The following is a 13,556-nucleotide window of genomic DNA, read 5'->3' on the forward strand; positions in this document are numbered from 1 at the left end:
CTATGGTCTTTTTTGAATCATACTAAATCTTCTGTAAAAAACTACTGATTTTATGAGAGCCTGTACCTTGTGTTACATTACTACGTAACATTATACATGATAAAATCCATTCCAGTTACTGCTTGTGCTTAGTATAGTGGTCTGTGGTTACAGTAAATGGCTAAGACAAAGGATAGGATGCATCTCACATAACTTTAGCCATCTAAAAATTGTATGCTGAATTCACAGCTAGTGATCTACACCACAGACAGAGCCAAGGGAGAAACATCCACATTCTTAGAAGGCAATTCATCCCACTTATTTCAGACATAATTCTATGGTACAGAATGAATCGCCAAGGATGATGCCCAGTGTCTTCTCTCCACTAACCACAGAGGGAACCAAAATGACCAGCTTCAAAAAATTCCTAGCTTTTTGATGGCTAACATTCATGAAAAGGTGAAATGACACTCGGCTTCAGTGACTAGGTGATGACTGACTCATCTTTAGGTGTGCTCCTGCCAACACTTAAACGTTCAGTTAACTGGACATGCATTCTCATGGTAGGTAAGCCTGAAAACTCACACCATGATGTTGCTACTTGTGTGAATGAACTGGCACTTGCTTCTATAGGTTTGCATGCCTTATACACTGATCCCAGCAATATGTGTGTGCTCTGGCTGGGAAACTGTTCTCATTTTATTTCCACATGAGATTTTCTCTTAGCCTTCCTCTGTCCTTAACAAAATGTCTTTCATTTAAGGACTGCTTGGTCAGATGAACACAACTGGGATAGTTTGCTCTTGAAATGGTAAATTGTACACTTAAGCATGAATTTCCCAGCGCTGATTTTATGTGGACAATAATTTCTTAGCCAAAAAGGAACTCTTAAATAAAGTGCAAAAAAGTTAACAGTTACAAGGTAATAATATCAGGAGTAAGAGGCTAAAACTTCACACACATCTCCACTGTTCATCTTTATCCTTGGGTTTTTTTGATGTAATACTACACAGTTCTGAACTTCACAGTATCATATTGATTAACTAAAAGAAGTAGGGAAAGAAATTAATGAAGGACTACATAGACATAATTCATAAGTGTTGATGTCAAGAATAAAATGCAGATAGCCTGGTCAAATGAAAGTTAAGGGTAGAGATAATACGTGTGAACCTAGACTATATTCCAGTACTGCAAAAAGCAGCATTGGTGTGTAGAGTATTATTGTCTGATATAAGAGGTATGCAACAAACAAAAGCAATAAAATGTTTAGAATTTTTTTCAGGAAAAAAAGACTTCAGTAACGTCTAATGGACAGTGGAGTAGTCAGTTCTCCAGAAGATGTCTTGGAAGCCACATTGCATGAGTCACTGGAAAATATGATTGTAACAAACACTGTAGAACATCCTACACTTATGTGGAAAGAGGGTGATCCAGTATCCTTCTAGCAGAACATCTCTTTTCTGTCTGTTGAAAGGCAACTGACCCTCTCTGCTACATTGCTTACTGTCTTCCAGCAGGATCTCTACAGCTGCCTTAAACAGCTGAAACATTATTCACCGAGGAAAAAGAAAGCCAAAATCATTATATGTGGCCAAGAATTTAGTTTTATACCAAATTTTCAGTCAGCAAACAACTAGACAGAACTACACAAAAGAGTTAATCACAGCCGTCTTACTCATAAGGAGAATTGCATTTTGTGAGGAGGTAGATTTTCCCCTCAAATAAGCAAGTATAATGTTCATGCAAGGCAGTGAGAACTGGCACAGCTGATGCTCCATTTAGTATTTAATCCAGCAAGTACAAAAGAGAAGTGATACTGGCAGGACTGGTTTTGGAAGGTAGCTCAGTTTTTCACCTTACCCGTGGTTTTCTTACTGCATCGCTGTATTCACTCTGCTGTTCCCTTGCATATCCAGATAGCCAAGGTCGGCTCGCATTGCCCTACTTTGTTTCTTTGATTCATTTATTACATAGCCTCACCGTGTCACCCACCTAGCTATTTGCATCACTGATTAATTTGTTTCTAGGGGTGTAAGTGATGGTTCTGCTGAATTTCACTGAATTTGACTTGACCGGTCATGTTCTTAACATTACAGCTAAAAATAGCTGTTGTGATGAGCAGCTACAATCTCAACCAATCACTAAGTGCAACGAACTACCTGTTTTATCTTTTCTGTTATGATCTGTAAATGCACATTTCTCATGCACAACCACCTCTTGGAAAACACCATTGGGAAGAAGTATCTGTAAGCTTTTCCATGCAGATTTACTGCAAGGAAATGAAATATTACTACTACTTGCGGTCACCACTGGAGAAGCACAGAAAGGAAGTGGCTTGAATAAGAGAGTCTAGCAAAAACTTATGATAAAATTGGGATTCAGATTATGTATTGAGTGTTGGCCTGAAAATATTCCCTGTCATCTTCAATCCCATCATGATGCCTGGAAAAGATGCAGATATAAGTGAGCTGTGGGTCAGATACAGCTCACAGGCTCACAGATGGACTACTTTGCCTCGAGTACCCTGTAACACTCTAGTGGGGAGAGGCCCACCAGAAACCTCAGATCCAAATAATTCACAACACATCAAGAAACTCAAATTAACTTCCCTGTAGCTCGGGCTTATCTCCAGTTGCTGTCTGGCAGATATAATTTGAAATGGACATTGCACTTACCCAAGAATATGTTCACACAGGAGCCTGCAATAGTCACTGTGAGAACTAGTAATTAATAGCAGAATCTTCCCAGCACTCTTCAGTTGTTTCAGCCACTTTTTTACAGACTCAGGACATGTTTGTAAATATTTGTCTGGGTGATTTTTCACTTCTGGGAAATATGTCCCACAGTCTTCTGAAAAATTAAAACATAATTATGTATTATCCAATCCTGCTCACAAACCACTTAATCCACACAAAATACCCTTTTATGTGCAAACAATACAATTGTAAAAAGGCGAAGCAAAGTTTAAAATTTTCCCTGGGTTCTAACTCAATATAAACCAAAACCCAATCAAACCAAGAGGATACACTGTAGCAGAAAGAAGTTTGTATGACTTTTCTCTTTTATTATGGAATTTCCGTAGTTATTTTCTCGATGCTCTTTTGCTCATAAGAGTAAATAATACATAAATTACAGATTATAGTCTTACACAGCAAGTAATTACTTCCTGTTGCCTTTGCCCAATTTCTGGATACTGAATTTGTTATTTTAAAATGAGTTTAATGTTTAGAAAATGGTAAGGACCTGAAAATCCCAAGAACATCTGTTCAGTTACTTCTGACACTTTAGGTTAGCATAGTCTGATCAATAGCATCCATTTTTTGCATTTTTTACAACTAGTACTTTATCTATGAAAGATTGATAAAACAAACTGGCAAAGACTCACAGGTATGTGAAATACTAGGAACAGATGCAAAAAACCCCCCAATTCCAATTCCAGCTTCAATAATGCTCTTTTTGCAGAATATAACAGCAATAGAATTTTGCAAATACACTTGGAATGTAAGATTTTAAGAAGTGTGCAATAACACTAAGTTGGCAGTAAAGGTTACCTATTCATTAAAGTCACCAATAAATATTTACCTTGTTATAACCCATAGCTGCTTTACTAAGACATCAAATTAACATTGAACTTACCTTTTTTTATCATTCCTAAGACTACAAATTTCCTCTGTGCTCAAACTCTCTATAACCAAAAATGTCAAGCTAATTAAAGGTCTAAAAAGAAATATAATAATTGTAGAGACAGAAATGATACGAAGTATTTGGCTCTCAGTCTGTGTGTGTTATAGTATAATGAACATCATCATAGAAGATTATTTTTCTTCCAGGATTTGTTCTATATGCAACTGTCTGTGGTCAACTTTGCTGAATGATTTAATAAATCCCAGACATTACTTAGCCTTCTGGTATGTGAGTAATGCTATTCTCTAGTTTGAAAAAATAAGATTTAAACCACTTGAACTTTAGCTATTTAATGAAAGAGAACATGTATGTTTGAAACAGTAGTATCTAAGAAAGACTGAAAGATGCTGGGTGCTAAACATAACACTATTTCATAAATTACACATTCAAACTTCTACAGATGGCAGGAAAAAAAGTCTTCCAAAAGAAGTTTTGAATTGGCTGTTATCACTCGAACTAGACAGAAGGCAAAAATGTCTTATTCTGTACTGTGACTTGACAGATTTCTTCCCTAAAGCTACAGAGTGGAGTATTATATCTGAGGAAAGTCTCTCAAACAAAATCTCCCAACTCATAACCAGGTCACTATTCCTGTTCTTCATAGTATTTAGGTTAGGCTGTATAACAGCATGTACCAGAGGAATATGAGCCTGTTCCTGCAGCCAGCATTATGGGATGCCATGACATTTGCCTTGAGAGCTAGCCAAGACCAATGATTTTTTTGATTAAACAAAGCAGATTTATGAAAGCAGGTTTCCTGTAGTGTTTCCCCCCACTCTTTCCTGGGGCATGAATATTGTTTGGGATGAGAAATATAGTTTTTAGAAGCGGAAGCTGCATCATTTTTTTCAGTATTATCATTAGTAATTATATTTCATATGCTATGTTATGACAATTTTTCTTCTTTGTTGTTTTGGAAAGCACACAACATTATATGAGAATGAAGGGGGACACAAACAAAGCAGGCTTGGCATTAGCTCTCACAGGTTCAAATAATTTAAAAGAAAGATGGCAAAGTTCACTTATATATACAGTGATCTATCACTCTTTTTACCCTAAGGTAAAAAGATCTATTTTCTATGAACTTTACTGTTGGACACTCCTTGTTTTTCTTTCCTTATCAAATGCTTCCCACCCTCTGTTGACCATTCTTTGATGTGCAACTAATTTAACGACTTTCAGTAAATTTAATCAACACTGTCTTCTTTGTCCATACTCTGTGCAGTATCTGCTATGTGATAAATGTATGATATTTGGCCTTTGAGTTACATCTGTATTGGAAAAGGTCAACAACTCTGGATTCAACATATGAACTGAAAGAGAGTCTTATTCTAGTTTTCTATCCAGACCCTGAAGCCCAACTGTTAATTGCAGACAAGCAATGAATCAATTCTTGACACTGGGATCTGAAGGTTGCCTCTGGGCTGTTTGCCATATCAGGCAGAGATACCTTAGAAGAACCCTCATTAAAGCATACTCTACTCTAATTAGGCCAACATGGCCTGGGAAAGTAGAGTTTAACTTAATTCCTAACAGGCTATTGCATCTGGTGAAGACAATTTGGTTGAATATATACTCATACCTGTAAAGGAGTTTAACCACCAAAGCTTGCAAGATTTTATTGAAAGCCAAATAAAATAAAAGCTGAAAACCTCGCTCATTATCCCAGGCCAATAGCCAGTTTTGAGGAGGACAGCAGAGCCATAGGCACCTTGAGCAAAAAGAGTTGTGGAAGTATTAACATGTGATGGAGAAATAGCATCATGTCAAGCCTTCACAAACAAATGGAATGATTTGACAGCGAGAAATGAAGCATTTTTTCCCAGGGTATATATTACCACTATGCCATATGCTGCACTCTGTTTTTCTAAAGCAGGAAAACCATAAAAATAGTAAGAAAACTCTATTGACCAAAGAGTCAGTGAAAAATCAGAAAAGAACTAATTTTACCAGAGCCAACAGAAGAAAGGAGAAAGTGTGTTAATGGTAATAAGAGTGATTTTATGCAACTGTCATAGAGCTCTGTTCTTGAAAAACAAAAAAGTAATTCTTCAGATAAACACCATTCTTGAGAGGTAAGAAATGTCTCTAGCCTGCAGTACTCTCCCGATAATGCTTATGGACCATCCAAGTTTCAAAATACTCTTAAAAATGGAACTATCAGCACGCTTTAGAGATGCTTTGTTGGTCCACAAATTCACTGTATCAAAATGGGGGACTTGTGGTCACCACCATATCTACAACTGACAGTTTGCTATGTGTACACTGCCTAAAATAAAATCTCTACATTCTTATCTCCCTGTTTTATGAATATCACTTAGCATGCGCCTATATGTATATTGACATGTATTAACGTGTACCCACAAATCAGTGAAAGCAAAACAACAATAACAAAACAAATGTCCCAACTTTCACCTCAAATGTATCTCGTTATTGGTGCCAGTTATCTGTATGCATGCCAAAGCCTACACTAGAAACCTCTGGCTCTTTGGCAGTGTGAACACCTTCTCAAAATACAAGAAAGCATATCATCAAAAAAATGGAAACAAGAAGACCGTGACAATCAACATAACAATCAACATATTTACCCCTGTGACTGTACGAGAAAACTTAATCCAATGATGTGGAGCAGGAAAGCAAATGTCTAAGCATTTTATGCACAACATTGTAATTTATTACATGTATGTTGCCATGGAGCGAATGCAGTTTTTCAGTTTCCATTCTTGTTACTAAACAACTTGGAGTTTATCTGAAATCTCTGAAATATAGTGTGGGATAGCAAATTAGCAACTAGCCTCTGTAGGGATTTCTAATCATCTTCCAAATACTTTCAAAAATGATTGCCTTTGCAGTCCATTAAGTATCCTTCCAGAAAAACACATTTCCTTTTTAAGCAGAAGACAGAAATATAAGCAATTAAAATGAGTTGTCTAGAACTGCCGCATATTAAAGTCCTGCCAGAACCTCTTATCAGATCTACGTCCTGTTGTATTTTGAAAGCAATATAATTTCCTCTGTGTATATTATCAGAGGTTGCCTTAGTGTCCAGTTTGGGGTTTGTTTTTTCTTGTCTCATCTGACATTGTAATTTGATCAAGATGTTCTTTGCATCGTCTTGCCTTACAGTTTAATTGCTTGTAGTACGGCTGTGATAGCAAGTGTGATGGGAATTATGTATAGCTGGAAATGCAGAACCCCCAGACCAAACTCAGAAAGAGCCTGTACAATGCTTGCAATGACTGGCAGATGTCGTCCAGCACAGACAATAATCCAGTCTTTATTCCAACCGCCCTCCTCTACTACAGTTGCGAAATTACTTTATTGAAGTATGCAGTTTGATGTGCTAATACAATACCTCTATTTGGGGAAAAAATAATTGTGGATTTCTCTTGTGCTCTTTATTACACCACTTCTCTTTGGCAAGGTCACTTTACACCCCACTGGCTCTGGACTCCTTTGGACTCAATGTCTGTAAATCCCCACTACCAGGACACTGCAGTTTTCATCCCTTAACTATTACTTGGATTATAAAAAAGGCAAATGTTCAAGAGGCATGTTTCTGGCAAGGTTTCAGTCCAGAACTAAAACACAGGAACACAGTGTATTTTTTAGTATTGTCACTGCTTCTAAGGGGCACCTACTTGATTAAATTAGAAAGAATTTATCCGCTATTTATACGATTTAGCTAAGCAGAGAGGTATGAGGCTAAAAAAATCCCTAGAATTCAGCAAAGAAAAATAAACTTTCAGCTGCCAATTTGTAGCTTGTATTTAGTGGCTTTAACAACTAACGATCTCTTACAATGAAAGTAGTATTTGGGAATGTGACTTTTCTCTCTTTTAAATGGAAAGGCAATTTGATAGCTTAGCTATTAATGCCCATAGCCAGATTCTCTGCAGCTCTGACGTAAGAACTTACACCTCCTCCCTAATTTTTGTCTGAATGAAGGCTTGTAGGTAACAGTTCTTAATTTGATGAACAGAGTAGAGCTGAAATAAGGTGTTACTACCAACAATGATGCAGACAACTTACATTCATTGTATACTGCTTTCCGCTGTAGTCTTACAGCACTTTGGGTTTTTAGAGTGAAGAGACACTTCTTTGACCATTGTTTTTGTCGTCTTCTCTTGTCTAAATAAACATATCCAACAACTAACATGTGTGTTCAACAGAAACACAAGAAAAATACTTTCATTACAGAAGATTTTGCAAAAGAATTTAAGTTTCATTTCATGAAAGCAAGTAGAGGAGAAAGGGGGGTGATGGTTAAAATTACATTAGACAAGTTGTCTTTCACTTCCTTTCATTTAAGCTCAAGTGTGTATTCTAGTAGGAGCAGCAGAAGCAAAATGAGAGACAGAAGGAAGGAAATGTTAACATAAAGCAAGATAAGAAAGGAGAGTGAAGCATTAAGCAGGGATGACTGGGCAAAATATGGTTACATTCTGGAGGCCTGGCTTCAGGCAGATATCAGGAGCAGGGAGCAGCAGGAAGAGATAAATCATCCCTCTCCTTCTTCCAGGAGATAAAGTTGTTTATAAACAGAATAAAAGGATGAGAGTCCAGGAAGATAGGAAGTTAGGAAGAGGCAAATGTCAATAGAGCAAATAAAGAAGTGTGATGGATGTAAAGTATTCTCTATTTTTATGTTTTCTGCAATTGTCTCAACTCCTTACTGTGCAGTTTCTTAACAGACCAAAGGGTTAAGGATCCTGATCTAGTTCAGGCAGGAAGAATACTAGCTATTTACACCTCTTAGTTAACTAGGAGCAGACATGAAAAGAGGATACTGAGTTTGGAGACAAAGGAGATGTTAGTATTATGGTACCAAATCTCTCGTTCTCACCTGAAAAAAAAAAGAGAGAAGCAGCATTTGTGGGAGGAAAGAAGGAAAAAAAAGGAGTATGGGTGGGTTGGCCAGTGGAGACCAGGAATTCAGAATGACACCTCAGTGAGTCGCTGCCCATCATGAGGCCGAACTTGGCAGCATGATGAACCTCTGCTTGTCGTAGCTAAGAATTAGCTTGTATGCTCAGATATATAATATATATATATATAAGGCTGCTTACAAAGCAGAGTATCTTTCAAGCTACTCTTGTATGTTCAAGTAGAACAGAATGGGAAAGAAAATGGAAGAAATGACAGAAATCAGACAGGAGAGGAGCTAGGAAATATGAAGAATAATGAAAAAATAGACCAGTATTAAGGATAAGTTGTATTCTATTAATAATGCATACCCATGGATAGGGAACATGTATTAGTATGTCAGATCAAATTAAAGAGGAAACTTTTCCTCCTATATTCTCAGAAAAGTATGGATTTTTACTATCACAAAGTAAACACTCTGCATGTGGCACTTCAGTTTTGAACAAATCACATATTACCAATGGAAATACAGGAACATTTTTGTCTTTTGCGTGTGTATCTGTTAAAGAAAATGTTTACAGCTCATGTAACATTAACCTTCTCAATATTTTTAGCAATGTCCAGCTCTGGTCAGGCAGAAATAGATGGTATTTTCTAAAATAATAAACTATTTACCAGTGATGACAACTCTATGTTCACCTTGATTAATTTCAAGGGAGTGACCATAAGGTAAGGATCCGTGGTGGGCTAGGGAAAACATGACTCCTTAGATTAATAGTGACTGCAGGGCTATATAAATATTTAATATACTGAACGAAACACTTAGCAGAACACACACAAAACATCACCTCTGCAAATATTTCATGGGTCACTTCCTCTTCTACTTGTTTTCTATTCCTGTGGCCTATGAGAAGCTTACTGCAAAAAATTAAAATGATTTGGTAGCTAAAGATAGGTCTCAAACTAAAAGGCAGCTGAACGACTAGAGATTCTTCTAAGGAAGCCAAGAGTGGCTGTTGTTTCTTCTGGTCTGATATAACGAGACAGGAACCACCACGCGCCCTCCCACCCTCGCATTTCCGAGGTGAGATTCCCATGCCAAAGGCTGTCAGGAACAGCACAGGACCTTTAGCTGTATTTAAAAGGAAGTTATAATTTCAAAATTAGAGGCTATTGCTGCTCTGCCACCTCTTAGCTGAACATCACCCAGCCACCCCGCTATCTGTGTTTCACAGTGGACCGAATAGCTACGATGGCCAGCCCAGAACCTCAAGGCTGCAGGTTTCAGGGCTGAGTCAGCTTCAAGGTGAGGCTGCATCTTTTCTTGAAAACCTAACTTGTTAACTACTTTTTCCCAAAAGGCTTTTAAGCAAGCTTAAAAACTACCATTTCCTGACACTCCCCCCACCCCCATCTGAAAGAACGACCCCATTCAGTCTGTCCCTAATCTTCACCCTCTTGCTTCTCAGTCCTGCCTCATCTCCCACTGCAGTGTCCTGGCTGCAGAACGGCCAAGGCTCCCAGGAGGGCAATGCCACAGTCAGATGCTTGCGTGTTTTTTTGCATGTAGAGTTATTCTTGCTTCTTGTTGAGGCCCACGGACACTGGAAGAGAAAGCCAGGCTATTTTAATGTTATTTGTTCTTATTAGTGTTCCCAAATGGCTGAGACCAGCCCAGACCACTTCTACCTTGCTGGTACAACCTCTCCCACTGCCAGAGTTAGCCCCACTCTGCAGTCCTTGCCCTGTCTCAAACCATGCTTGCAGATCCCTTCCTTTAGTAAAGGGTAACAACACAAAAAAAATGAGAAGCACATGGTACGTGGCAAAGTTTGCAGGCTGACTTCATGAGGACTGCTAACACATGACATTTGTTAGAAAGGTGTCTAGATGAGGGTAGTTTGAATGACCTTCCATAGTTTTGTATACGCAAAACTTGGAAACAGCATTTCTTTCTTTCCTTGTTTTTTCTTTTCCTTCTGGTTTTATGTTAAAATTTACATCAACACACAGCAATGTTCCCACAGTACACTACAAAGCAAAAAGGATGTACTTTGAAGGTAGGACAGGATCTATTGCTACATTTTAGAGGAAATTAATTCTTTCTCAAAATAATTCACGTCCTTGCTTTACATTACCGTGCTAGTTTGCAGTGTAACAGACCAGATTTATCAAACTGTATGAGATCAATTAATTTCTGATGACATTTTCGCAACCCACGGGCTGAGCACTAAACCCATGCAGAGGTAACTACCATTTGTTGGGAAAACATACTCAGTTAAATCAGTCTGATTCTTCAGAACTTCATAATCCCTACTGCAATGTGTGAACATTTAGAGTGAATATTCCACAGGTGGAAAAATCTGTTTTGTTCCATGGTCAAGAATATCTTCTTATAGGATTCATGCAACACGCTTACCTATGCTTGCAAGTAAAAGACAGAAAGGTGATATAGTGATTACTCAAAGCAACAAAATCCACGTTTTTTCCTCCTGTTAAAGATTTACATGGATCATTTGTTATATAAGTATTGCCATGGTGTTAATATTTATGGGGAGACAATAAATTTTCTGGAAATCTCCATCTTCACCTGTACTCAGATTGCTGAAGCTACTGACCCTTACACATTCATTGGTCATAAAAGCTTGCTCTTTGCCATCGAAGTATATTTGTGATTATTCTATATACATTATAACTATTTGCACTGAGCACCTTCTTTTCCCAACAAACTTTGCATACTCAAATGCCTGTTAAACAATACCTGGGGTCAACTCACACACCTCTAAAATACATCCCCTGGAAAACACATCATAAAAAAACTGCAAAACAATTTACGATGGAGGAAATTGTTTTGTTGAACTGAATATAGCTAAGAAGGTGGGAAGTGGGATCTGTTCAGAATGCTGCTGTGGTCTAAAAGAAATGCTGGCACCTAATTTGAAAGGAAGTCAAATATTGGAGTACATTTTTATTTATACATCTGATGAGGCTTAATTGAGTCCATTGGCTTGCATGAAACATGCTGTTATGTTTGGTGCAGAAATGAAATGCATAATGAGGAAATACAGTCCACAGATATTTTATAATGACACCCAGACTACAGGTTGCTGATAAACTAAAAGTCGTACTCATCTGTACTGCTCCACCAAGAAGAGATTACAGGTAATCCCCTTTTCTGTAGATCTCAAATTAAAATAGCTCTGGAGAGGAACTGAAACTCTTTTTGAAGCTTTGAATGCACCAGCTACTTTGACGCATTTGTTACAGGAACTGCGCACTGAGAATAACAAATGTTGTTAATTCCAACCTCTGGGTCTACAGTTGCAAACTTTCCAGATGGGTACAGACGGACCAAGAGCTGTATGTAGACTCCAGTTTTGCTTGCTACTTAACATTCCTGTACAGATGGCACATCCACACTTCAACAACAACCTGATGGACAACGGGAAACTGCAAGCAATAAACACCACACGAATGGAGTAGGGGAAAGAACTATGCGTAAAATGAGGCATTTTAAATTGTATCAGAAAAACATATCAGAAAATAAGACAACAGAAGAATGTGACAATAAGGGAGATTTGTAACAGGTTATTCACTTTTCATCTTTATGATTAACTTATATGTCTAGAAAATTCAAGTTATGCGTTGTGTGCTTTCTGCGATCTCATGATTTTTCTAACTTAGAAGTAGTCTTCAATAATAACTACTTCCACTGTAGGTGATGTAACACCTTCTGTTAAGCTTATCATCATATCTTACTACATATAATGAAAATCTTACTCTTGCCGGGGATCTCACACTAGCTATCCTGTTAATATAGCTTTCAAATCACATATATACCAAGTACTTTTCATGGTTCTGGCCTATGGAGCTTCATAAACCAGTTCCTGGATGAGACTGCAGCAGTGTATTCCCAGCCTCCAGGTATTAAAGAAACATTAATAGGAAGACGTACCAAGAAGGGCCATCGGGATAAGACCCAAAGAGTTTAAATGCTGAGAAGAGAGTCAGGTTCCATTTGGACACCGCAGCGAGATGTCGTGTAAAGGCATTCATCTGCCTCTAAGAAGCCAGCACAGCTGGAGGAAACAAAACCTACCTGTACGCATAGTTGTTTGCCATATCAATAATTCAGCCATACGGTACCGGAAAGATGGAGAGCAACTTCCCCGGCTGGGAACGCATCCTCTCCCCGGTACAACGTGCGGGTGGTGCCATCTAGCGAGCAGGGACCGACCCCCCCCTCCACCCCCCCTTTTCTCTGTTTATTGGCCTCCATGGAGGCAGGAGGGCCTTGGGAAATCCCCCATCCGCGCCCATTGCTTTAAGGAGTGATGCTAGTGTTCATTTATCTACCTCACCTATGGATAATGATGCCTGTGATCACGTCAGAAAGAAAATTTCCTTGTAGGCAGTAAAAGAATGAATTCAGCAAGGAGCCGCAGCACAGCTTTCGACTTCTTGCTATTAATAACACGGTTTTTGCCAATCCGAACAATACACAACCTAGAGGTCTGACAACTTCGTCAAAACAAAAAAGGAGACACAGCCTGCTGACTTCATGCTACTTTCATTGCAGACCATCCCTCTCCCACTTGTACCAGCTAACCTGCCATAGGAACGCTGAGAGAGGAACATTCAATTTCTAATGTTGTTCTTTTGAGCACAAAGACCTGTTTATTCTATTGTAGTGCTATCAGCTTGAGAACAAAGAAAAAAAAGCTGCTTTCTGGAAATTTAACAAGATGTACAGTCTCCATTAAGAATGTTTAAAAAACTGCAAAACTAAATTAACTAATTTTGCGCAAAGCCTGTCTGTTGAGTTCATCACTCTCTTATGGAGAATGGAAAAGAAGAAAATATTTAAAATTATACCTAAAGCTCTGTTGGAAAGGTCGTCAGTCTGTCTGCAAGATTTTTGGAGTTTATAGCCCAGGGAAATCTATTTAAAAGTTATGAAGAAAAATCTTCCAAGTGCTCTATTTTTGATTCTGCATTCTTTTCTCTCCTGGTTTGATTCTTCATCT

The 13,556-nt window shown here is 38.2% G+C and overlaps 1 protein-coding gene across 1 annotated transcript in view; it reads right to left on the reverse strand.

The window, feature by feature from the left end:
- NT5DC1 (5'-nucleotidase domain containing 1) overlaps nucleotides 1-13,556 on the reverse strand; it is a 148,881-nt gene that overhangs the window by 47,639 nt on the left and 87,686 nt on the right. The window contains exon 7 of the mRNA XM_010573436.1: nucleotides 2,655-2,829. Coding sequence (XP_010571738.1) covers nucleotides 2,655-2,829 — 175 coding nt within the window. The remainder of the gene's footprint in view (nucleotides 1-2,654; nucleotides 2,830-13,556) is intronic.

Source organism: Haliaeetus leucocephalus, unplaced genomic scaffold, assembly GCF_000737465.1.
Source record: "Haliaeetus leucocephalus isolate CR32 unplaced genomic scaffold, Haliaeetus_leucocephalus-4.0 Scaffold384, whole genome shotgun sequence".
NCBI classification, from domain to species: Eukaryota; Metazoa; Chordata; class Aves; order Accipitriformes; family Accipitridae; genus Haliaeetus; species Haliaeetus leucocephalus.